General features: G+C 41.1%; 1 protein-coding gene across 4 annotated transcripts in view; it reads right to left on the reverse strand.

Annotated features, from left to right (window-relative positions):
* The window catches only part of ubr4 (ubiquitin protein ligase E3 component n-recognin 4), a 48558-nt gene that overhangs the window by 10808 nt on the left and 13834 nt on the right, over positions 1 to 23916 (reverse strand). Inside the window, exons 18-74 of one of the 4 annotated variants that reach the window (XM_053318191.1) lie at positions 23646 to 23815; positions 23103 to 23382; positions 22280 to 22412; positions 21933 to 22012; positions 21662 to 21790; positions 21096 to 21278; positions 20623 to 20745; positions 20305 to 20534; positions 19835 to 19953; positions 19640 to 19737; positions 19283 to 19440; positions 18891 to 19097; positions 18671 to 18772; positions 18490 to 18590; positions 18008 to 18395; positions 17773 to 17836; positions 17440 to 17631; positions 16880 to 16950; positions 16309 to 16456; positions 14853 to 15086; positions 14485 to 14655; positions 14174 to 14356; positions 13852 to 14010; positions 13477 to 13629; positions 13037 to 13264; positions 12647 to 12804; positions 11880 to 12054; positions 11513 to 11714; positions 11085 to 11248; positions 10747 to 10963; positions 10284 to 10500; positions 9520 to 9583; positions 9292 to 9426; positions 8411 to 8585; positions 8083 to 8214; positions 7708 to 7829; positions 7241 to 7352; positions 6836 to 6966; positions 6361 to 6538; positions 5892 to 5996; positions 5301 to 5438; positions 4877 to 5045; positions 4424 to 4628; positions 4236 to 4349; positions 3842 to 4051; positions 3605 to 3754; positions 3270 to 3497; positions 2940 to 3018; positions 2582 to 2824; positions 2259 to 2427; positions 1873 to 2017; positions 1522 to 1607; positions 1336 to 1423; positions 1037 to 1230; positions 659 to 898; positions 426 to 564; positions 183 to 308 (exon numbers count right to left, since the gene is read on the reverse strand). In XM_053318191.1, the coding sequence (XP_053174166.1) occupies positions 183 to 308; positions 426 to 564; positions 659 to 898; positions 1037 to 1230; positions 1336 to 1423; positions 1522 to 1607; positions 1873 to 2017; positions 2259 to 2427; positions 2582 to 2824; positions 2940 to 3018; positions 3270 to 3497; positions 3605 to 3754; positions 3842 to 4051; positions 4236 to 4349; positions 4424 to 4628; positions 4877 to 5045; positions 5301 to 5438; positions 5892 to 5996; positions 6361 to 6538; positions 6836 to 6966; positions 7241 to 7352; positions 7708 to 7829; positions 8083 to 8214; positions 8411 to 8585; positions 9292 to 9426; positions 9520 to 9583; positions 10284 to 10500; positions 10747 to 10963; positions 11085 to 11248; positions 11513 to 11714; positions 11880 to 12054; positions 12647 to 12804; positions 13037 to 13264; positions 13477 to 13629; positions 13852 to 14010; positions 14174 to 14356; positions 14485 to 14655; positions 14853 to 15086; positions 16309 to 16456; positions 16880 to 16950; positions 17440 to 17631; positions 17773 to 17836; positions 18008 to 18395; positions 18490 to 18590; positions 18671 to 18772; positions 18891 to 19097; positions 19283 to 19440; positions 19640 to 19737; positions 19835 to 19953; positions 20305 to 20534; positions 20623 to 20745; positions 21096 to 21278; positions 21662 to 21790; positions 21933 to 22012; positions 22280 to 22412; positions 23103 to 23382; positions 23646 to 23815 (9114 nt within the window). Of the gene's footprint in view, positions 1 to 182; positions 309 to 425; positions 565 to 658; positions 899 to 1036; positions 1231 to 1335; positions 1424 to 1521; positions 1608 to 1872; positions 2018 to 2258; positions 2428 to 2581; positions 2825 to 2939; positions 3019 to 3269; positions 3498 to 3604; positions 3755 to 3841; positions 4052 to 4208; positions 4350 to 4423; positions 4629 to 4876; positions 5046 to 5300; positions 5439 to 5891; positions 5997 to 6360; positions 6539 to 6835; positions 6967 to 7240; positions 7353 to 7707; positions 7830 to 8082; positions 8215 to 8410; positions 8586 to 9291; positions 9427 to 9519; positions 9584 to 10283; positions 10501 to 10746; positions 10964 to 11084; positions 11249 to 11512; positions 11715 to 11879; positions 12055 to 12646; positions 12805 to 13036; positions 13265 to 13476; positions 13630 to 13851; positions 14011 to 14173; positions 14357 to 14484; positions 14656 to 14852; positions 15087 to 16263; positions 16457 to 16879; positions 16951 to 17439; positions 17632 to 17772; positions 17837 to 18007; positions 18396 to 18489; positions 18591 to 18670; positions 18773 to 18890; positions 19098 to 19282; positions 19441 to 19639; positions 19738 to 19834; positions 19954 to 20304; positions 20535 to 20622; positions 20746 to 21095; positions 21279 to 21661; positions 21791 to 21932; positions 22013 to 22279; positions 22413 to 23102; positions 23383 to 23645; positions 23816 to 23916 lie in introns of all 4 variants that reach the window. The other 3 variants (XM_053318190.1, XM_053318189.1, XM_053318188.1) reach the window with 3 other exon arrangements.

Below are 23916 nucleotides of genomic sequence, written 5' to 3' on the forward strand. Positions count from 1 at the left end.
AATAAAGTTGTAGACAAAAAAATAGAAGACTTTTTAAACTTTCTATTGGACTGTCTTCAATCAACTAAAATAACACTACAATGACCTAGTGCCACAACTGTAGCAGTTCTGCTGGAGGGCTTTAAATTATGTATCACTGCTATTGCAATACACATACACATATATATTTATTTATTACTGACCTGTGGCTTCTCTGGTGCCGCCTCATTGACTTTAGACAGAAGGCTCTCCAACTGGGGCCGGTGGCCCATCAGCTGGTGGTAGACCCGGTCAGCTTTGTCCAGCAGGGTGTTGATATTGGTAACAGCCTGCAGGGAAAACCAAAACATTAAAGATTAAAAGAGGGGAAGGTTACGTTGAAAGTAGAGTTGGAGACTATAAAAGTGATTCTTTTCACTTTCAGGCCTTTACCAATACTAGCTTACTTTTTTCCTGTCTTCCTCATTCTCGATGGGATCCACAGCACAGCACGGTTTTGCATACAGCATGAAGTCAAATCTGGCATACTTGCAGAAACCACAGGCATTGCACAGGAAGGGGTCTTTCTCATCGTAGTTGATAGACCTGAAAAAAACACCAAGTTCAAATACGATCAACTTCAGTGTCTACGACCATTTCTCCTCATTTTCTCACAACTGCAAGGAAACCTGCTGCTCACCTGCACTTGTGGCACTGATACACATTCTCGCCACAGTTGCCACACACCCCAGGGTTGGCTGGCACAGACGCACTGCAGCGTGGACACTGCAGGGTCTCAGTGGACGCCTGGTAGTTCTCATAAAAATCTGAGAACTCGATCATCAGGTTGGATGCGACGATGGGTAGGGGAAGGTCAATCTTCACCTCTGTTTGTCCCGGAGTCAGCTGAACTTTCTTCGCTTTGTGCCAACGTGCAGGCCTTAAAACAGAAAGAGCAAGAGCTTTAACTATATACTAGAATTAGCTTTATAAATATGAAAAGGAAATGAAAAAGGGAAGGTGAATAGCAAAAAATAAAGAGAGTAAAAAGTTAGATTAACAGAAAATGGAAACATACTTGTTCTTCAGCTCCACAATAGCTTGTACAGTCCTGTTGTTGTAGTAGAGGTTGATGGTGCGGACCATTTTGGTGCGTTTGAGGTCACCGATCTTCACTGTAACTTTGCTGATGGTGTGGCTGCCAATCAGCTTGACGACCTGTTGTGTGGTCGTGTAGCGGGTGTCCACTTTGATAGATGACAGTTTGATATTCTGGAAGAAACAATTCATGTTTAACTAAAAACAGTAATAGTGTTTATTCCAAATAGTTTTTGAGCTTGAAGTTGTGTCTGCTTAATTAGGTTTTCTTGCACATACTGAGAAGGGAACTTCTGGATTGTTGCACACCAAGCAGGGGTCACTCTCCAGATAGAAGCCGTCAAACTCCACCAAACCTGACAGAGTGCTGCAGGACAGAACATAAATGAGTACACTTTCATGCAGATAAGGTCCATTTATTAAAATTGCATTCTTCTTGCCACCAGACAGCATGTTTAGACCTACTTGTAAATGTTGGAATTGGGGTGATTTGTCAGGATATGGTTCTGTGCCCTCAGGATCTCCACAGCCTTCTGGGAATACTCCTTCAGCTGGAACAGACAGAAAAGACGTATCAGCATTATTACTGAAAGTATTCTACTGAACGAGACTTAAAACAAGCATGGGCATTTTTAAATTTTTTTTTTTTTTCATAATTCATACATTGAAAAGTTCTGTTAATGTGTCAAATTGCCTTTGTATCTTAAGCCAGAGAGCCTAACAACATGAAAGAGCAGCCAAACAAGCATCTTTTGTTTTGTAAATTAAATGAATAAAAATCAGATGAACAATAGCCTATAATGGATTCAAACAAACCTTTTTCTCTGTCTGAGGGGTCTTGAGTGAGAAGTAACCAAGCAGGTCGACAAACTGGGCAGCTTTGCGGCCATATGCAGGGAGCTCAGGCCAGATGGCCCAAGTCAGTTCCAGCAGCAGCTCCTGCTGAGATTTACTGGAGTTCCTACAGAGAGATTCAAGAGAAAACCACCAACCTCAGTTATGATTTCACCATTTAATAATGTTTCTGTTCACAAACTCATGCCACTGTTTGTTCACGGGTGCTTTATTTATGATTGTTAAACTAGTCTAAAATTAAGATGAAATATTTAAATAGGTTTTCTTGTGTAAGTGTGTGTGTGGGAGAGAAGTGACAGTATGAGAGTGGGACTTCAGTGAACTGTCTGTATGTGTTTAAACCGTACCTGTAGATATGTAATGCCAAGCAGTGGGCTTGCCAGCGTACAGCAGATGAATTAGACTCCAGCAGGAAACAGCGCAAGAATTGAATGAGAGTCTCTTTGTCTGCAAACTTGTTAAGCTGACTGACCAGAGCCATACACAATTGATCCTCCTGGCTGCCAACTCCATCACCTGTAGTCAGTCCACAAAAGTACAACAATCAGGCATCTACTGTTCATTTTTTGATATCCATACATCCTGTTCAGGCTCATGTGACATGATAGCATTCGTTTTATCTAAATAAGCAGCAGTATGAAGCATGAAAAAGCTTTAGTTGTGGCCTCACCCTCTTTGTCTTTCTCCTTGTCCTCTTTTTTGCTCTTTTTACTGGAGGATTTGCTTTGAGAGGACTGAGAAGTCCCCGTCTGCCCAGCACTACTGGAGCCTCCTCCTGAGAATGACGAAGAAGAGGAGGAGGAGCTGGCCAGCACCTTGCTGCCACACAGGGCACAGGAGAGCAGTTGCAACAGTACTGGAGAAACACCTTCATCTACTAGGAAGCTGACCTGGAGCAGGAAGTACAACACAGCTGGAAGGAAGAGAGAACAAACGACAAGAGGAGAGAGAAAAGACACAAACAATGTTTACAACTCTGGCCTTAAGAATGTGTTAGCATTTACAAAAACGGATTTAAATAATCTTACAGTCATCCTTCATGCAGAACTTCTGCCAGTTGATTGTCCTCTGTGTGGCAATCTCAGCACAAGCTTTCAGGTGTTCCATCTGAAGCAACAGAAGCATGTTACACTCAAACAAAGTGACAAAAACCTTAATACTTAAAGCAGCTGCCAGAAATATTACAGAGCAGAGAAATATACTGTACAGAAAAATACAATAAAAACACCACCCAACTATGTAAACCAGATATTAGCTTATTAATACAAAAAAACAATTCAGGGGATTTACATTTTATAGAAAGCATCCAAAAAAGCCTTGAATGAGTAAATCTTAGTGTCTGTTCAGAAGACACTCACCAGACTGATGAGTGTGTCATACTGTAAAGCTGAGCCAGACGTGGCTGTGACCACGCCAGCCCGGAGGAAGATGCCCTGCTCCTCTAGAAGCTTCTTAATGCTGCGCACATGGGAATCAAGAGTGTGCAGATCCCGCAGCTGACGATATTTTTCCTTGGAGCCACAGATAAACAGCAACAGCTTTCTGACTTGTCTCCTGACGAACGGAGTCTGTTGGATCATCAGATACTGAAGAGCAAAAGGAGAGAGAATTGACCGGTTGTATTCAAGTCTTCTGTGGAGACAGTTGTTGAAAAGGAATATGGCATAGCTGGCCAATACACTCAAATGCTTACTTCAGACAGATAGTAGAACCAGGAATGGTCAAAGACAGGAGGTGGGATACGTGGGTTGGTGTCAGCAATTTTCTTGATCTGATAAGGCAGTCGGAGCACCATTTCTGTCAGCAGCTGGGAGTAGGCTTCAAACACATCAGCAGCATGTCCCTGAAGGCAACACAGCAAGTTCATATTAACAGTCTTCATACAAATATTTGATTTTCTTACAGATAAAGACATTTTGTTATGTTATACCTTGACATATTGCCGCAGAAAGAAAGGGCTCATGTCTGGGGGAGAGGAGGCTGTGTGCGGGCGGAGGAGCTGGCTGGTGGTCACAGGCTCTTCTTCGCCCTGTTGGCTCTTCCAGAATTCCAGTAGCGACTTGAGCACATGGAGACAGTAATCAATGGCACCCAGGCTGAGCAAGGCTGTTGCTGTGGCGTTGGAAATCAGCGAGGATGACTGGAAGAGAGACAAAGGGGAGTACGCAGCATGTATTACACTATACAAGTAGTACTGAATACACATGAAACTAGGACGAAAAAGCTCACACATAGAAACTTTTATGTTTGCAATGCAAGTAGCTACGATGGGCACATTAAGGCGCCTTTGAACAAACCATAAAGTGTGAAGAAAGATGATCTACCTCAGAAGAGGATTTGGAGCCAGACTTGGTTCGAGACATGAAGACGCTGAGTAGTCTCATGATGACCAGGTGAACCTCATTGATGGAGCAGCGCTCATTCTTTTTGGACACGTCCTGCAGAAGGACAACGTGGTTTAGTAAAATAATGACACATCAGACCTGATTCATCACAAAGAGACTGTGGTTACCTTCTTGTGCATGCCAAGCTCGGCAATGAGCTGTGCAAGCAGGTCATCCAAGGCCCCCTTATCCTTCTCATCCTCGCCATCCAGGTCAGAGGTCAACATGAGGATAACCTGCATGTATGGGATGGCTTGGACTCCTCCTACATTGTGAAGCTGAGAAAGGTGCTGAAGCAAGCGCTCCAGTAGCATAAGACGAACCATGTGCAGCCTGATGAGACACAAAATACAAAAAGTACATTTGTATTTGTAACATTTTTCCTCTGCAACAGGGTCAATCATATTGTGCTTCCTGTGGTATTTTTTACGACAACAATCTACTGCTTTCATTTCTAAATTTCTGCCCTCCCCATAGTCATGCGGGATGGTAGAGATCGAGTATCTTAACACAAAAGAGGAAAGACGTCAGCAGAGCTAAAACTTGAACTTAATTTAACACGAATGAATGAAATGTCTGACCTGTTGCTTGTGTGGATGTCTCCTTCAGTCTCTCCTTCTCCCTCAGAGCCTTCACCTTCCTGCTGGGCTGTGGTGGTGCTGATGGCTCCAGTGCTGGAGCTCACACTACCTGGACCTGCAGGGTGGCCCTCCACTGTTGTGTCACCATATGCACTGCTGCGCCCTGACACTGTACACACGCAACATGCAACTAAGTAAACTGGAAACATGGTCAGGTAAAATATGTTTGGAGGGAGTCCTAAAAATCACATGGTCTAAAAATGATTCTGCAAACCTATACAAACTGATATGATCTCATTTTTACATGTATATCTAGAGCACCAGTCAAATGCTTCCACACTTTGACTGGTGCTGTATAACATTTTCAACATTAATTTAGTATTAAAAAAGTATCTCGCATTTGGTTGTGTTCAGGGTCACCCACCACTGTGCTCCCCTGCTACAGAGTCGATTGCAGAACCTCCACTCTCTGAGCCCACACTGCCTCCATGCTCAGCTGGGGAGGTCCGCAGCGTGGAACCATCAGTAGCAGCTGTGCTGCCCTCATCATCTGATGCCGGGGCTGAAATAATAGCAATAGCTGTAACAGTAAATACAACGCAGTCATCTGGCCAGGGTATGTGATTTTTATTTATACTTTGAAATAACAATGATAGTGATAATAATAATAATAATAATAATGATAATAATAATAATATGAAATATTATATATATATTTTTTCATGTTGAACCATGTTTTTAAGGTTTAACTAGCTATCTTACAACTAATTGAGAAATTGTAACAGACTAAATTTTAATTTCAAAATGATGAACTAAGACCACAGACTGTGACACAGATTACATCGTGAGATTTAAAGTGGAATGATTTTATTAATAATTATTTCAATGTAAGATACCTTAGAGAAAAATATTTTTGAAGTGTTGTATCTTAAGAATTGTGTAGCTCCTTTGACTTGAAGAAATAAAAACCTAGCTTTCTGCTGATCACATACTATTGCAGAGATGGTCCTATTACCTGATGCGGTTGTGTCTGAAAGGGTGCCAGCATCCAGTGAAGAAGAGCTTGGCGCCTGACCAGACAGACCAAGGCTCTGAAGGCCAAGGGCACTGCTGCTACTGCCTAAGAATGCCAAAAATATGCACAATACATTTAAGCACTAGCCCAAAATGTGTTGATATATAAGGAAGAAACATTTGCAGAGTAGAAAATCTGTGTAATTCAAGTTAATGAGAATTTAGGTTAACTGGTGTTAATTCAGTTGCAGAGAGGTTTCAATAACTAGGCTGTGTTTCTAGCTGTAGGAAATAGAAAATGATAATTTTGTAACTAAAATGTGTGAGTTTTGTTGATGTTGTCATCCCCAAGATTTTTTTAGATCCTTGATCTCAACTTTCTGTTTCATTACTGCTGGGGATATTTTCTAGATGTGTTTTGGCAGCTGGGTTGGCACATAAATTATTGTTGTTGTTTTTGTGCTGCTGACCTTGTTGATCCTGCTGGAGGCTGAGAGCGATGGCCAGCTCTACCATAGTTTCATCATCTGCATCAGGAGGGATGTCCAGCATGGGAGGGAAACCCTCGGCTCCAGCGAGCAGAGCCTCCAGGGGAGATGGATTTCCATTGTTGACATTCTCTGCTGTCTCCAGGACCATTGACTCTGACTGATGAGGCCAAAAAACAAAGGTTTGTTATTTTAACAACAATGTACACTATAAGTGGCTTCTTTTTGGGCTGAGTTCATTCATATTTTTTATGCTGTGTAGACTGAATGGTACTTCAAAAGATATATTTGACAGTTGAACACAGCAGTGATGCTCAAGGTTGTTATGATTACTGTTGTGTTGTGAAAATAAATAAATAAACTAAACCATGTTTATTAGTTGCTTCATTATTAATGACTAATGAGCAGGATCCACCACTCATCATGTGCCATGTCAAATACAACCCTCTTTGCTCACCACCATCTCAAAGTCGCCGTGGTCCACTTCACTCTGCTCCTGACTCTCCTGTCGTCCCTCCTCTCCTCCTGTCAGCACTGATGACTGCATTTTGTCATCTGCATCATCATCGTCATCGTCATCCTTGTCTCCTGATAAGGGAAATGAACCAACCAAGTCTTCAAGATCTAAGTCCACTTTCTTTCATAAGAGCCTTAACACAAGTTCAAGTTATTTGTTGAGACATTCAATTTGTTCGACTACACTAAAACAATGGTTCAATTTCGATGGTCACAATGCTTTTTAATACAATGCTATGTTTAAATACCCAAGTTCCATCAAACTATCTACAGATAAAGATCCTCCCAGGTAGAACAACATACAGTGAATACATGGGATCTTTATGTAAAGCCTGCACAGACATACCCATGGGTGTGTTGGAGCGTGGGGGAGATGGAAGGGTAACATGTCGCCGTTTGTTTCTTGGTCGAAGCACTCTGATCAGAGCCTGCTTACAAGCAAAGCTCACAGAAGTGTCCTGAAAATGGTTCAAACAGAGATTCATTGGTTACCTGACACAGTAATTACAGTACTCCATGTAAGAGTTCCAACTATAATTGGGAGAAGATATTTATGTGAATTAATTTCTATATATCATTATTCTGTACATTTTCCTGTTATTTAAATAAATCATTACATCATGATAATGAATAACCCTCTCTGCATAAATGTATATTAAAAAAATATGTATTCAGATAAACATTTAGTCAAAAGCAATGGTAAGGATGTCCAAGAATGATCTATCAGTGACAGTGATTTCATATTTCAGAACTTATTCCCAAGGTACCTAGGTGAAATGAGATTTTATTGAGGAACAGATGTACTGTACTTACAGGGCATAACAACATTTGCATGTAGATTTTGGAGGCGACATTGATGTAATCAAGTTCACATGTGCAGTATGCATGGATGATGTCCACCAAGGCATTTACGGTTGCTTCGACATGAGTTAGACCTTAGATGGGGGAAAAGAAAAAAAAACACATTCACATACTTTGATTCTTGTTTGCAATTAGTTATAAAGTATCAGAATCAAAATACTTATAAAATACTAAAAAATATACATATATTGTGTGTAAATGTGCTACATGACATTACTACCTGAGTCTATAACTAATCATGTTCACAATCACATTATTTATCAACACATGTTAAACTTAGTCAGTAAAAAAGCTGCAAAACTTTGGGGTCTGAGTGTTTGCACATACCAGGCAGGCAAGCAGGAGCAAGAAAGGCGTTCTTTGGTTTCAGGGCATGGAGCTTCCAGAAGTTATTCATCAGCTGTGTGATGAAATTACAGCTTTCACCATCCACATGTTTTTGCCCATCTTCTGTCATTTCTGGATTAAGAAAAGAAGAACATCAATAAGTCTTCTCTGGCACTGAGGTTATTTAGCCTCTGAGCAACACACACAGTCATTTTAACCAGTAGCTGCTTAGAAGAGTTTACTTTGAATGTGTCTGCAATTAATGAAATCATAATTACAAACAGTATAATGATTTCATGCAACATTCGTCAACAGCAGTCACTCTTACCGGACTCAGGGTGTAGTAACTTTGTTTCAGTGAAATGCACCAAGTTGTTGGGTCTCATGATTGCAATGGAGCGGGCTGTGATCACGAGCCTCTGGAAGACATCAGGATCGAGCTCCCTCCCCTCACGGCTGCAGCTGTTCAGACACTGCACTGCATTACTCAGCAAGGACTGGTCCTGATGAGAAGAGAAAGATAAGTGCTGCATTAGGTCTTCTTAAGTGATGTACAACATTTAATACCGGAAAGTATTTGGGTGCTCAGAACACATAATCTAATGTTAGTATGCTCGTCCGAGGCTGTGGTTTCTGAATAAATGGATTAACTGTTGACAAATGATGAACAAGCAGTTTTTTCTGCACAGCTTGCTACACGCTATTCCTATTAAATTATATTCTCCAATTTCCCTGGCTCACCAACTGTCTCTTCTTCCATTTAAATATAAGCCATATTTAATCTTTAATTCATCTTTAAACATTACAACTACAACCTCACTGATATTATACATTGGTATCAACATATGTTGTCTGATTGCGCAAATATATATTTTCTTTCTTTTTCTGTATATTATATTCTTAATTCATATTTAAAATATATGTATCTGATTTTTTTGTTATTTTTGGGGGGTGGTTAAATGTGTTTCTTTATTCATAGTTATATTGAATAAATTCCCAGTTAAGTTTACAGTTTCAGTAGACTGATGTCATTTTGGATGATAACGTTTATTGTTAAACTGTAAAATACCATGCCTCCATCACATATCTTTATCACGACTGTTCAATAACTTTTTAGGGATTATTGCAAAAAAATTATGTATAATATAATGTATAACCACCCCATGTGGATGGAGAATACTTGGATTTTGATATGACATATTGTTTTACCTTGTGGTTGTGGTAGGCAGTTCGACTGGTGTGCAGGCTGGCAAGAAGTCCCTTGGTCTGCTGCTGCACACCTGCGGGGGTTGGCATGGACAGGAGCAGAGTTGCCAACTCCAGTGCAGCAACCTTGTTTTTCTCCTAAACAGAGTTAAAGACATGCAGTTAATTATGTTCCCTCAAGAGAGGCATGACTGGTATTTTTATTTAGATATCTTATCCTTATCGGTCTACCTTTTCATTAGATGAACCGACTGCAAAGCAGCTTTCCAAAGCCTCAAGGGAGCTGACCACCAACCTGAAATAGAGAAGAAAGATCAACACTGCTCCTACTTCAGTTTTTGCCTTAAGTTAAACAATCAAACTAAAGAGCAAAGAGCAAATCTCAACCTGCTACAGTCTGTGCTAATCTAAATGCCAAAAACAACAATGCAAGAATAAATGTCAGAAAAAAAATTAATTGGTTGCTGCACAATTGTGGAGATGGTGCGTGGCATGTTCACAGTCTCAGGCATGGACAAACAAACTGGCACACATGCACAAAACCATACAAACAAGCAGAGAAAGGGCAGTTACTAACCGGTCCAAGGTTGATAAGGACTCAGTTTCACAACTTTTTATTGTATATTTGGGAGCAAAAGAAAAAGAACAAAAAAAGTGTGAGGATCACAGAAAGAAACAAGTGAAATTAAATGATTCAGTTGAACAAAAGAGAGGCATGCAAGAAAAGATGACATCACGATAGCCATGCACTAAATACTCTACAGAGAACCCAACCCCCGATTTATTAAAAGATCAAGTTTGTCCTCAAGGTCAAAAGGGTAAAGATACACTAGAAGAGGACAATATGACTAGAATTCATCACACCCATCACAGTATGTGAATCTTTATTGCAAAAACTTTATAATTAAAGGGTCGAATACACCCATAGATTAATATGATACCAGTAGTTTCGTTGTTTGTTTTGACCTTATGAACCTGGAAGTGGAAGCTCATACCTCTCTAGTACAGTGCCACTGGTGGTGGTTGGGGTGGTTATGTCTCCATCAGAGGTGCCATTGCCCTGGTTGAGATTGGGACTGCAGACGTTGTTAACAGAGGCAGAGGAGAAGTCCTCTGGTGGATCCTCAGGCCAGCCAAACTGCTCCTTGGTTTTCCCATAGATCTTGATTGAATCAAGCATTGTGACTCCAGCCGGGTCAACAGAGGCTCCAACTTTAAAGAACAAAACAGGAAGGTGAAACTGTATCTGATGATGGTTTAATATTCTGCAGCTAATTCAATATGATCCAAGTTAAAAGAACAGCTGAATGCAAAATAATTAACCTTAGTTTAAAAACAGTCACGCCGACCATGATGAAACTTCAATTACTCAGAGTGTTAGCTAAGAATGCATTTAGTTAATTTAAAATGTAATCATGCTGCACAAGAAAGTCAAAGTTTATGCGTTTTTGCTCTTACTAAAGATGGACAGCTTCTTGTCGGCCTGTAAGGCTTCCTCTCTGGTGAAGGGGAAGTCAAACCAGCGCGCTCTTGTCAGGTTTATCTGCATGGTGCGGCCAAAGACCTCCACGTAGGAAGGAGCCCTCTCGATGGCCTGAGTGCCCACCTGCACCCGCATGCCCGTCATCACCATTGAACTGTTGTTGTTGACCGCTTCCACTGTGAATCCCCCGGGCTAGGACGAAACAACCAAAATCATGCCAACCGTTAGTTAAATGTAGAATATAGAAAATAGCATAAAACAAACACATGCAGGACTTTTGAAACACAGACTCCTTTTGTTAAAATGTCCGTACCTTTGTGTTAGCCACATACATCCCAGTGGAGTTGAGCCTGTGTTTGATCTGCTGTCCATTGTAGACGTGCAGCAAGTCATTGCCCCCAAATTCCACCTCTGTGAGCTGCTGGTTGTGTTCAAAGAAGTCCACTGGGAATGTCACCTGACTGGATGTTCGCGTGGCTGAAAGTAAAGTCATTACATTAAAATTTGAACATTTTGGCAGGCAGATGGCTCACTTTTATCACAGCTATTTTTTTTAAGTGAATGCTGTTCTACATTAAGTGTACCTGCAGAATGGAATATACACATGTAAAAGCACTCAATGATATAGCAGAAATTTTAATGAAAACTGAATAAACTGCACATTGAATTTTTATATATTTTTTTTAAACTTCCGATTTTGGTGTTAAGAAAGTGACTACACTTTATTGGCCTCAAACTCACTGGTAGCAGCAGCTTTGCGCTTGCGGACAGGCTTCATGATACTGATACCACAGCTGGGTTGTAACGAGGGCTGGAGCCAGTAAGAGGTGTTGTCCACATTGGCCATGTAGATTCGCAGGCTTCCATCCTCACAGAGAAGAATCATGGTAGTGCGTTGTTGCTCATTACTGGCTGTGTGTCGAATAGCTACCATGTCTTGAATCTGGGGAACAAAGAAAATACATTGAAGTTAACCTTACTTTTTCATTTTACTAGAGGTTTCCTTTTTCCGTTTAAGACATTGTTGATTTTTAATTGCTGAAAATCTTTTCACCATTTCTTAATCTGCTGCGGACTGTTCCCTATTACTACAGTAAGCGACTCTTACCTTAGCTTTGGCTGGTAGAGTTTTAATCTCTTGGATGAGGAAGGTGTCAGGTTTGACCATGATGACCAGTGGTATGCCTGTTGTCTGCTGCACACAGCACACCAGTCCTGGGTGGTTCATGACCTCGGACCATTGGCACAGAGCTGGTGACATCTTACTGCTGCCGCCATTAGAGCTGAATAAGGCGGGAGGGCAAGAAAGAGATAAACATTAAAAAATCAGAAATGATGGGAAAGAAGCGAAGTAGGAGAGTAGGACGGTGGGTATTAGTGTGCGCATCATAGCTATCCTCATTTCTCGAAATTAATACGATATGTCTGAAAGATGCACTTCAGCACGACTGGTGGGGGCAGAAAGTAAGGTCAGCAGCAGACACAGCAATGGAGCCTAGAGATTGTCTGCAGCTACCTACATTCATATGATGTCCCCATGCCACTCCATGGTGACAAATAGGCACGCCCAAATAACTGGTGTGAGATCACTACTATGTTGCTGCCTTGGGCGTGGCTATGCTTTCTGTTTGTTGTGCAAAAGTATAAATTACCAAAAGATTTTATATATAGATTCATTCTAATCATAACTTTTTAATCTTCCAGGTATACACAAAGTACACAAGCATGTAAAAAATTATGTTGTCTTTGTGTACTGTATGGGTTGGTAAAAAAAAGCAAGTATCATATATCAGCAGCCCTAGAGTTAGCTCTTCCTATTGCCCATTACATACTCCAAACCCAATGCAACAATTAAAGAAGTGAGGAGACCGTTACCCTTTGACATTGATGTGAAAGAGCCGCTGCACTTCTGTGGTGCTACGGCTCACTGTGGCAGCGAAGGATTTCCCTTGGCTGTAGCTGAAGAAAAGCATCTGGAGCACATGGGAGTAATAAACGGACACACCGCCTCCAGCCACTTGCCCGTTGCTGTCCTGGAGTCACACAGAAAGAAGCTACGTCAGTACAGCTTTTTGCCATCCAGAATTTTCCAGAAACATCAAATGTGGTGTTCAAGTGGTGTGTAAAAATTAACTAGACATTCCGAAAAGTGAAAGCAGACCCTTACAACAAACAATAATATGTTTTGCTGCTGATGTGTTAACACTGGTGAAGTGGTACAACATTAAATCGTTCTGTAGGTATAATTTTATGTGGCCCATTTACCTTCAAGTCTTCATGGGTTATCTCCAACACGTTGGTGACATAGAAAGGGCCATGTTGGGCACTGCTAGACTCATCCATGATCTGGGTATACATGTAACCTGCTGAAGACATGATGGCGATGATGTTTTTCCCATCTTCATTGAAAAGGAAGGTAGCGTCACGGATCTTGGAACTTGGGAGCAGGAAGTAGTACATGGGACTCAGGGCATCCACTGATAGGTCATAAATCTGTTTGACAAGGGACAAAAATGTGACAACAAAATACAAACAATGTATCATTTGGTTTTTCATCAAGTAATATTTGTGAGCACTTCTGTTTTCTCAATTCAAAAGAGAAATCTAATCAAATCATCTATAATACATCAATACTAAGGTACATGCAACATATAAAACAAAAGGTGCCACTCAGCTACCAGTATGTCCATTCTCCTAATGCATACCTTGACAAAGTCAGCAGTGATGATGGCCAGTTCAGTCTGTGAGCCTGGTAACCAGATAGCTTTGATAATGAAGTTGCCAGTAGCCAGTTGTGGGTGCAACACCAGATGGTCTGACACAGAGCCTGTGCTGCTGAAAGTTAGTACATGGCAGTCCTGGGGGAAAAAGGAATCAAAAAGTCAAGACAGACACCAAATATAGCAGTCAATCATATACAAAAGGTATTTTCCAAGGTGAGCAGACAGCTGATCTGAATTCTACCATAATTATACACTAGTTTAACTGAGTAAACGTAGTTTCTTCCTACTCATGGATAATGACTACACTGTTGCCTGCAGTGTTTTCATTTGAATATGTTGATTTTCTTGTCTTCTCACCTTCAGGCCACACACAGCAAGGTAATCTTCATTACAAGGGTTGCCTGTGAGACTGAGGACAGTGAAAGGGACTGGGGCAGAGGCCAGACGTGTGAGTGTCAGCTTCCTCTTGCTGGAGTCAGCCTGCTTCAGGAGAGTGGACAGCTGGAGAACTGTTATCTGTGAACCAGGAGATGGAGAAAGGTTGGATTATGCAGTGTTCTAACAGTGAAGACACTGCAACCTCGCGATGAACATTATGAAAAAAAACTTAAATGAGTTAATAATAACAAAAGCAATAAAACAATTATAAGAATTCAAATTACTAGTGTGTGAGGCTCACCTTTCCCTTTTCATGGCTGACTGCAAGGTGCTGGCGACGGCCGTGGGGGGAGGACAGGACACACATGGCAACACGGCGTAGGACATGTGCACTAATGAGCTGGCGTATCGTTTGCCCTTGGTCACCACTGTAGTTCATCCTCACATTCTCAAATGCCCCTTCCTGAGAACCAAGTGTGGGCACCTGAAAAAATAAAAACCCAACGTAAACAATTTGTAATATAATATAGTTTCTAATAAGGTTTGAATAAATTACCATGACTTAAGGAATTCAGTGATTTTTTTTTCGAAACTGTATAGAGATCATCATACCATTAACTGGTCTGTCATCTCCACATTTTTGTCTTGAGTGTGCAGCTCATTGAGGGCTTGCTGAGCCCGGCTGCTGCTTCCCACAGCTGATGCCTGCTGGAAGTTGGTCTGAATGGCTTCCATGAGAAACATGAGCATCTCCAGTATGACGGCTGCAGTAGATGATCCCATCTGTTGTGGAGAAACCAAGCCAAAAGTATGAGTCACACAATGCACACTGCAGTGGATGTAAAAAACACAAGACCCATAATGTTATATCCTTTGGCAGTCTTTTCAGAGGGAAAAAAATAAAAGTGGTAAAGCTAACAGACACAAGACAGAAACACATTGAGTGAGGAATCAAGAATGAATGACCATAATTTTCTCACCACTTGTGTTATCAACTCTTCCTGGCAGCCCTCAATGCTCTTGCACACACTACTCTTCTTAGGTCTGTCTTCTTCACCAGGTTTGCCATCAGAGATGGTGGTCTTACTCTTGTCAGAGGGTGAAGCATTCTGGTGGCGGATAGCACTCTCAGGCATGCGTAGTTCACTCTGGAACGCAGAAGACTCTTTGAGAGTGGAGCCCATGCCACTGCTGGGGCTGCGTTTGACCAAGGCCTGTGGATGACACAACATACAGTAAACCAGTGAGAAAAACAAGTGTCAATACTAGCAAGCACATATACTTGAATATGGCAGTGCATAAAATAAACATTTGAGCATCATCTTCAGGGTTTCCACCAGTGTACTCCAAGCCCGGCGGCCCACCAGGCCTGAGTTGACCCTCTGCCTAAACATCAGGGATTCTTAAAAATGTATTTTAAGATGTTTTCTAAACTCAAAAGTGTTACACAAGTAGTGCATCTCTTTTAAAGGAAACGCTCAGTGCGTGATGAGTGTGTGGTCTAGAGGGAGGAAGTGTGAGTATGTGTGTGACAGTGATGCTGCTACCAGAGCAACCCTCCTACCATCTGAGAGCAGGCTGAGCAGGCAGAGCGGGAGAGTTTCTGCTGAAAACAAGCCCAGAGAACCATGGAGAAATGCTGCTCACTAACAGTGACTTGTGTTTACAGCAGAGAGCAGGAGGGAGGACAGACCTCCCACTGTTACTCTGTGCCACCCTCCATCCCCGTCGGGCCAAACAAGTTTTCTGGCGGAAACCCTGATCTTCACAATTAGAATAACTTGATTTTATTTTACTTTCTTAGCTCTTCCACATTGTGGAGTATATAGTAAACAAAAAAGATAGCCACAGATATTGTGATATTGTGTCGGATGGAGGAATTCTCTATCTAAACTGCTTCCAAAGGCAAAAATCACAGATTGATGAGAAATCTATTGAATTTGCTGCATGCCACTACCTTATACCTGTACTTTCATATTGTTAACCCCATTCAATTTAGTACAACTCAACTCATGATCATCCAACATGTATAATTGTAAATGTACAAATGTGAAAAAAAAACTATTATGAGCCATTTTAATTATCAGATTGACAGAAGAAACCACTGTAATCACAAACACAAAGAAAGAATGTAACTGGTCTGTCATACTTCTTACAAAACCCTAAACTGAAGGTAAAATGTAGTTGATGGTTTGTTCATCACATGCATATTCAAAGATCCATCATTTTTAACTAAGAAAGCTGGCCTTTTCAGTACACAACACAGACAACAGACATTCATAACATGATTTATCTCTTTTTCTGGCCATGTGTATGGGCTAGCTATAACCCTGACCAAATGAAATGACTGGATGGAAGTCAATGGGGGAATGACTTGCAAGCCAAAGTTACCGCTGTTGTTCTCTTCCCATGATGACCTGAGGTATTCGGTCTCACCTGGCAGCTGCCATCCTCTTTGGCACCGCAGTCACAGAAGAAAGAGCCATATTTGGCATAGGAGATCTCATGGTCTTTGTGACAGACCTTGGCACACACTGTGCACACACCTACCCCATCCACCATCTTACAGGTGTGACAGTGGTACCTGCAGAATGAAAGTGAACAGGTCAAGTCAGTATACAGTACATTAGTTTAGTACTGTCACCTGCATACTGTATTTCTATAAAAGATTAGATCACTGATTAGTTGCTACTTTTCCTTTCATCTATATAATGATTACCTATATTACCAATGAACATTATGATATATGTATATTATGTATATTGTTTCTTTACTGTCAATGGTGTGCAGTTGTTCTGTTTTTTACGCTTTTAACAGTTGCCAGTGACTTAAAAGATTCATGTAAATCTACAATATGTAGAGTATTTTATATACCAATATTTCCTCCTTTTTTTTGCAACATTTAAGGGTTCCTGCATGATAAATCTATTTTCAAGTATAACAGCCTACCAATTTGTACCAAAAGACCTACTACAAACCCTCAAGCTGATCAAAATCATATTTTTACCAGTGCTGGTTCATGAACTCCTTCTGAGTGATGGTGAAAGTGCAGAGCTTGTTGCAAAGGGAGTCTTCATCCTGTCAAACAATGACAAACATGTAAAGATGGATTGTTCAAACTGACAGAGCAAGACTGAATAAGGGAAATAAAACATCACATAAACATGTTTCTGCAAAAATACAGTGGTGATTTAATTAATAATCTCATATTTGATGCAAGCAATATAATTCTTGGGTTTTTTTTCACCTTCTGAACCCACTTAAAACCTAAAAGAATTTAGGGAGTTAAGGGGGGATCTTAAGTTAAAAAATATGAGTTTAATTCATATTGTGATATGAATTGTGATATGAATATGCATCACTGCATAATAATTTGGCTTTTGCATTTAGACCAAAACCGAAGAGATTATTGTATATAAACTTGCTGCTTCCAAGCTACACATTTAATTTAACAGATAGTATGGACAACATAGATCATTTGTTTTCAGATTGTAAATTCAGTTCTGTATTCTGCTCATTTACATGGCCCTGTTACAGGAGAATAGACATAAAGGGATGTGATCTCACAGAGTCCTCTGCCTGGGAATCATCCTCCTCCACTGCAAGTTCCTCCACCCAGTCAGAGTCCACTTCCATTGCCTTTTCTTCGCCCTCCACCAGCAGTGCTGATGTGCCTTGGCCACTGCTTTGCCTTAAAGCATTCATCACATCAGCCAGATAGGAAATGATGTGGCAGGAGCATTCCAGCATGCTCGCGTGCTGAAATCAAGGAACAGGTGAAAATAAATTACCTGAAGGTTTAAGATCTTATGACTCCCTTTGGAACCTCCAAATGGGAATCACATGTGTTTAAAATGGAATTACACCTGGTGGAATATACTGATAAATATAAAACCGTACCTTTCCTTGGGACAAGTTTGTGCTCACTTTTTCCACGACATTCTTTTGTGTTAAATACTTTTTGCTGCAGAGAAAAAGAACATCCATTAAAATAATATCTTTCAAACACACTTTCCCATTCACATCAATGAGAAAGTGTGTCCAAACTTTTGACTGGTACTGGTCATCAACACGTCCTTTTACAGAGCAGTTGCTGATGGCTTTAGCCTACTGATGGCTTAAAAAAAAATCTTACCATCTGGTCAGCCAGTCGATAGCAGCCCTGTGCAGCTGCAGGTGGCCAGCCCCCTGTCCAGCGCTGGCAAGTGTTGCCATGATGACCATGAGTTCAGGAAAACCTGTTCCATCTCCATTGGCCAGCATGTCTGTTGCCATGGGAACAAGTGTGCTGAGGAGTACAGTGCACACTCCTTCGCCCACCTGGCTGTTGTCACGTACAATATGAGTGGTGAGCACCTGCAAAAGCTGACGATTTTCCTGCACTATTTCCAGCTGCTCAGAGTCCTTTGGTGGGGTGGCTGTCATTCGTGTCAACCAGGACTGCAAACGAGAGGGCTCCACACAGGCCAGCTGGGCCAAAGAGCCACACAGACACAGCAGACTGGGGTTTGGGCTCTTCTCCGCTGGGGATGACGGCAACATAATTTTAAGATTATGATTTAAGCATATAGAGAAATCTAATGTATTTGTAGCTTTTAACATATGTTTTAGACTTACTGAGCTGAAACAGCTTGGTGAAGAATTTCAGTACTCTGTTGCAGAACTTTGCTGATAGGTTTTCATTGGCTGTTGCCATCATAATCTGGACAAGCTCACCACTGGAAATAAAGAGGAATTAAGTAAGGTAGCTGCATTCACATGCAATAACGTCGCCTGCATCATCAGTCGGAGTATATACCTGAATGAAAAGAACTCTTCCATGGCCTTGCGGACTTGACTGCTCTCAAGCTGTTTTTCAAGGTATTGAAGGCATTCCTCAAGGACAGACTCATCCAAACCACTAAAATGATGAGGTCAAAAGTTGAGCAGTGAGACTAAACCAAACTATTAATGTGCAGACTAGAACAATATGCTACATTAGGCTAAAAGCTACACAGAGCTGTATAGTGTAGTGCTACCTGTTGGGGTCTGAGTGACTGGCAATGATGTTGTAACAACCGGTCACCAGACGCTCATAGATGCGAGCTAGGAAGGCATCTGACTCCGATGGGCCGAGGATGCGCTCCAGTGAGGTGCTGCTGATCTCAGCCACACTCTCTGTGCTGCTCTCCAGGAGGAGGGGCAGCAAAGTGCGCACAACCTGTGAGGGATTCAGCTCCTCTGTGCTGAGGACGCAGACATGCACAAAAATTAAAATTATTTTAAATTTCAAGTCTTTCATAAAGAAACTTATCTACATCTGCTTCCAAGCTGCATATTGAACCTATCTGATTGCATGGACAACTGGCTGCTGGTTTTATCACACTTCCTAAATGATTCAGATTTTAATTAGGACTGGACAAGCACTTACACAATGAGGTCACCGGTGAGGCGAACCAAAGACAGCAAGATGTGCTTAAGAGAGGAGGCCAGAGGCAAGGACTGGCAACTCAGAGTTCCTAGGTGAGCTGCTTGGATGGCACTGATGTAGCTCTCTGATGGAATGGTATCATTAGCAAACGCATTTCGCTGAGAAGGAAAAGAAGCCAAACTATTAGTTTCATGATTGCTAGTACAATTATTAATTTACACTGAATTATATTTTTCTACTTTTTGGTAATAATTTAAATATTTACTTGAGAGCTTCAAGATATTTTAGACAAGAAACATCATTTTAAAAAATGGGACCGGGTGTAATTTTGGGACACAAAAAATGCAGCTCACATACCCACGAGCCGATGTTAGGGAATTCATTGGTGTGGATGCCGTTCCAAGTCTCACATATTGTCTGTACAGCTGATGGCAAGTTCTGCATAACACTGTGGCCTGTGAATTTACATTTTAAAAAGTTCAGGTTAAAACACAGAAATGTAATGAAAATGTACAGTTTAACATTTTTATTGTGAGCAACTCTTCCTCATACCCAGCGTGTTGGCTTTGCAACGGGTGGAGCCGATGGAGAGAACTGCAGCATAACCTTGGAGCTTGGCATCTGTGAGCTTGTTTTCCCCTTCCTCTGGGATGTTCATTAGCAGGTAAGACCTGATTGAGACAAATTTGGTTTAATAACTTGATTAAGATATGCATGTTTGCAGATAAGGTTTAAAAGGTAATATCCATGTGAATATTTAGGGTTAGGGTTAACATAACCACACTTTTATGGATTTAACACTTAAAAATACAGCAAGCCACTGTCTATCTTGTGCTCTGAAGATACTAATGTTTTAAACATCTGATTGTGTACCAAACCCATATGTCTAGGATGAGATTAAAAAAAAAAAAATACAGTTATCAATTACATCCTAATATTCCAGTCTGCTAAATTATATATGACCAGCTTGTCCCATGGTCCCATGTAAGTACAGTGGAGAGGTTAATAATGATCTCTGTCACCTTGTGAAGGCTGTGTAAACATCAGTGAGCTGTAGTGTAGCAGAGAGCAGATTCTTTGCGATCTCAGAGGACTTGTGGGTGTCTGCCTCAATGGCAACCTTGGACAAATGCTCATCTAGGGACACCTGCACTTTGGAGATGACTGCATCCAGTGTATAGATGGCTTGCAGAGACGGCAACTGATGAAGTGGAAGAATAACATTCGGGTCTACACTGGAGAAAGTGGAAATCTGCAACAGAAAAGTGACAGTTGAGTTAAAACTTAAACTGGACAACAATCTACACATAGGTCACCAATGACAACATAATAATCTTCACCTGTCTGGCAATGTATTCCTCTGCTAGATCCACATCATATTTAACGGTGCTGCACTTAGCAGCTGTCATCTCAACCAGAGAGGCTGCTTGGTCTGCTTTCATTCCCTGCTTCACCAGGTGCTCCTGTCAGTGATGACACAGACATAGTCACACATCAAATTAAACCATAATGAAAGATTATGATCTAACAGGATTACTTCACATCCTATGGTGTAAATTTGAAGCTGGACAAAAAACAAGAAGCGAATCATTTCGGAAATGTAATCTGTAGCATCCAGGGGCAACTGACGTTTTGGAAAATGTAATCATATAATTATGAGTTGGATTTGTTATTATGACTAGAATAATAATTTGTAATGATAAGTAGAATAATCACATATATACCATGAAACTAATGTAATATTATTTATTTCTGTCTTTGGGAATCGATCATGCTAATTGGCATTCAGCAGTACTTTCAGATGTCAACAGACCTTGATCCAGTTCACATAGGTAGACACCCGCAGACGTGAGGACCATCGCAGTGTGTGCAAGATGTCGCTCTCACTGGGATCACTGCAGCCAGTTTTTAGCTGCTCCATGTAGGCTTTTGAAGGTGGTAAAACCCCCAAGATCCTCCACAGCACTAGAAAGTAGTACTGAAGGGAGCAGGCCTCCTGTGAAGGGTGATAATCAGACATACAGTTATTTAGATGGTTCAATTTCATTTCATACTTTCCTGTCTCTTTGTACTTTCAATTTTCAAATAAAGGCAAAAATAATGTTTTAAAAAGACTAAGATTGAAAACTACCCACTTATTTTTCTTAAAATACAAAAATTGACTGAATTGATTGAAATAATCACAGCGATGCATTCAGGACATGCAACCTTAGTCATGGAGTCATCTTTATATAAAAAGGTATAGTCACAACAAGCTGGTAACTTGAAGAGCTGTAGGAAACAGCTGTTTGCTGACATTTAGGCATATCTGTGATACCACCTACATCATATTAACCCTGTTTGCACAGTTCATGATTTGTTCATGCGGTTTGTTCTCACCATAGGAGTGATGGGCTTGCTCTCCTGTCTTCTTGCAGTGTCGAACTGAGAGCCTGCTGCCAGGAGTGAGATAAGCCACGAATACAGTTCATCGTATTTAACTGCTCCATTGAACAGCTTAGGAAAGACCTACCAGAAAAAAGGGAACAGGTAAATGTATATCCTCAAAATACACCACATCAAAAACATACACTTCCAGGTCTCTGGGGTCACATCACTCTATGAATAAAAACATTTCATTAAAAAGGTATAACAAAGATTAAAGTCTCACCTTGCTGTCTAGTCTGCTGATATCATCTTCAGACGCTTCAGGGGACAAAACGCAGTAGAATTTGGGCTGAACATTTGAATCTGTGGAAGGGTGAAAACATAAATCATTTTGTCATCAAGTACCAACATGAAAACACATCCACATCCTCTTCACACATAAGTAGTAAGAACACAGACAATATTAATTACATGTGTGCAAGTTGCAGAGGATGGGAGGTCACTGCCAGCAGGTAGAAAACCAGTGCTCAGACAATTGTTATGCTAAAAAATGCAGTTGACAAGTTTTAAATCTGCTTCCTTGTTCTGGGCTGTGGGCTTATAAAAGTACATTTCAGCTCCTAGTCTTACCTGCTGAACAGTGTTTGGCCCAGTTCTCTTCCACCTCCTTGAAGCCGTAGTAAAGAGGGAGACTGCTGCGTTTGCCACCTTCCTGAATAGAACTCGGTCCAGTGGATGGTGGAGTAAGTAGGTTGTACTGCACCTATAAATAACATTTGTGGTAGAGAGAAGCTAAATCTCTTTTTCCTGTCATCACATTTATTCAGTGTTAGAATAACATTGATTTATGTAACTAAGTGGAACAGTACTTCATTGGGCTATCATGTTACTCCTACAGCATGTTATTATCCAGATGTGATGCTAGTAGCTTCTCCTAAGGCAATCAATATTTTTGATACACCAGTCAATTTGTTACATGTTATATTGGCGAGTTCTTAAAAAAATTTGTTTTCAGGAAAGAATTTTGCTTGAAAGTATAAATCATGTAACAAATGCAGTGTTTCCCACAGATCTGAAGGCAATGTGTGGTGGTAGGCCGGCGACCGCCGGGGGGGGGGGTAGAGATGATCTCGCTGATGGAGACGGAGGGGAGGGGCTGTGTGTGTGTGTCTGAGCTATGTGAGAGAGACGCGTGAGTGACAGAGAGACGCAGGGAGAGCAGGGAAAGGAAATGCAGCTTAACGAATGCGATGCGTATTTTTTAATTAGCGTTAAAAAAATAATTAATAACGAAACGCAATATGTGGCGGCCGGTGTTGAATCTGTGGCGCACCGCCACGAATTAGTCTATGTGTGGGAAACACTGAAATGTTTCCAAATAAATACAACCAAGCTTAATCGATGCACTTTGCCATCAGGATAACACAACAGGCGTTTGAAAATAAGCATTTACCTGTTCAAAAAGGTAAACGGGAGCCTTGGAGTAGTGGCGCAGCAGGTAGTCAAAGACCAGCAACATGCGGGCCAGGTTGAGAGGCACAGCCTTCAGCTGAGAGTCTCTACTCTGTGCCACTTCAGTGATGGCCTGAGTGACCAGGGTGAGGACTGACCGTCGCCCACGCTCCGACAGGTTGTGGAAAAGGAGTAGCAGGAGCTGAAGGTGCTCCACATTGAGGTCATCCTCTCCATGAACAGACCCCTGGATAGTGTGTTGCTTCAATGTTCCCAAAAATCTATGACAACAGGAAAGGAAATGTGGAGGAAAGGAGAAATGGGTTAAAAACAAACATACAATAAACTGTGTGCAAATGTAAGCTAGTTCAATGAGGTATAGCAAAACACAGCTCATTAGCTAATATGATATTTAGTTGTTTTTATCATAATGAGTCAAAGATTGTGCTTGAGTAGCTTTGCAAAACAATACATCTGATTTATATTCAATTTAAACCAGTAAGGTTCCCACAACAGGCAAATAACAATGTCATTGTTACCATACCTTTCCCAGACTTTCATGCACTCAGGCACATCTGGTTCTCCTTGCACATTGGCTTTGTGCTGCCATATGAGGAGAAGTCTGGAGAGGACTGACAGCGATTGAGGGTGAATGTAGAGAGGCCAGGGACCCTCTGAAAAGGGTGCAACACCTAACTGTTGAAGGAGGGTGTTCTGGGAATGATAAGACATACAGTAATAAGACATAACAAAACAACTCATAGGATCTTTTTTTAATTTATTTTTAATTACCATCATGCAAAGGACTACATGCA

The sequence above is a fragment of the Scomber japonicus genome, chromosome 4, assembly GCF_027409825.1.
Source record: "Scomber japonicus isolate fScoJap1 chromosome 4, fScoJap1.pri, whole genome shotgun sequence".
Lineage (NCBI taxonomy): Eukaryota > Metazoa > Chordata > Actinopteri > Scombriformes > Scombridae > Scomber > Scomber japonicus.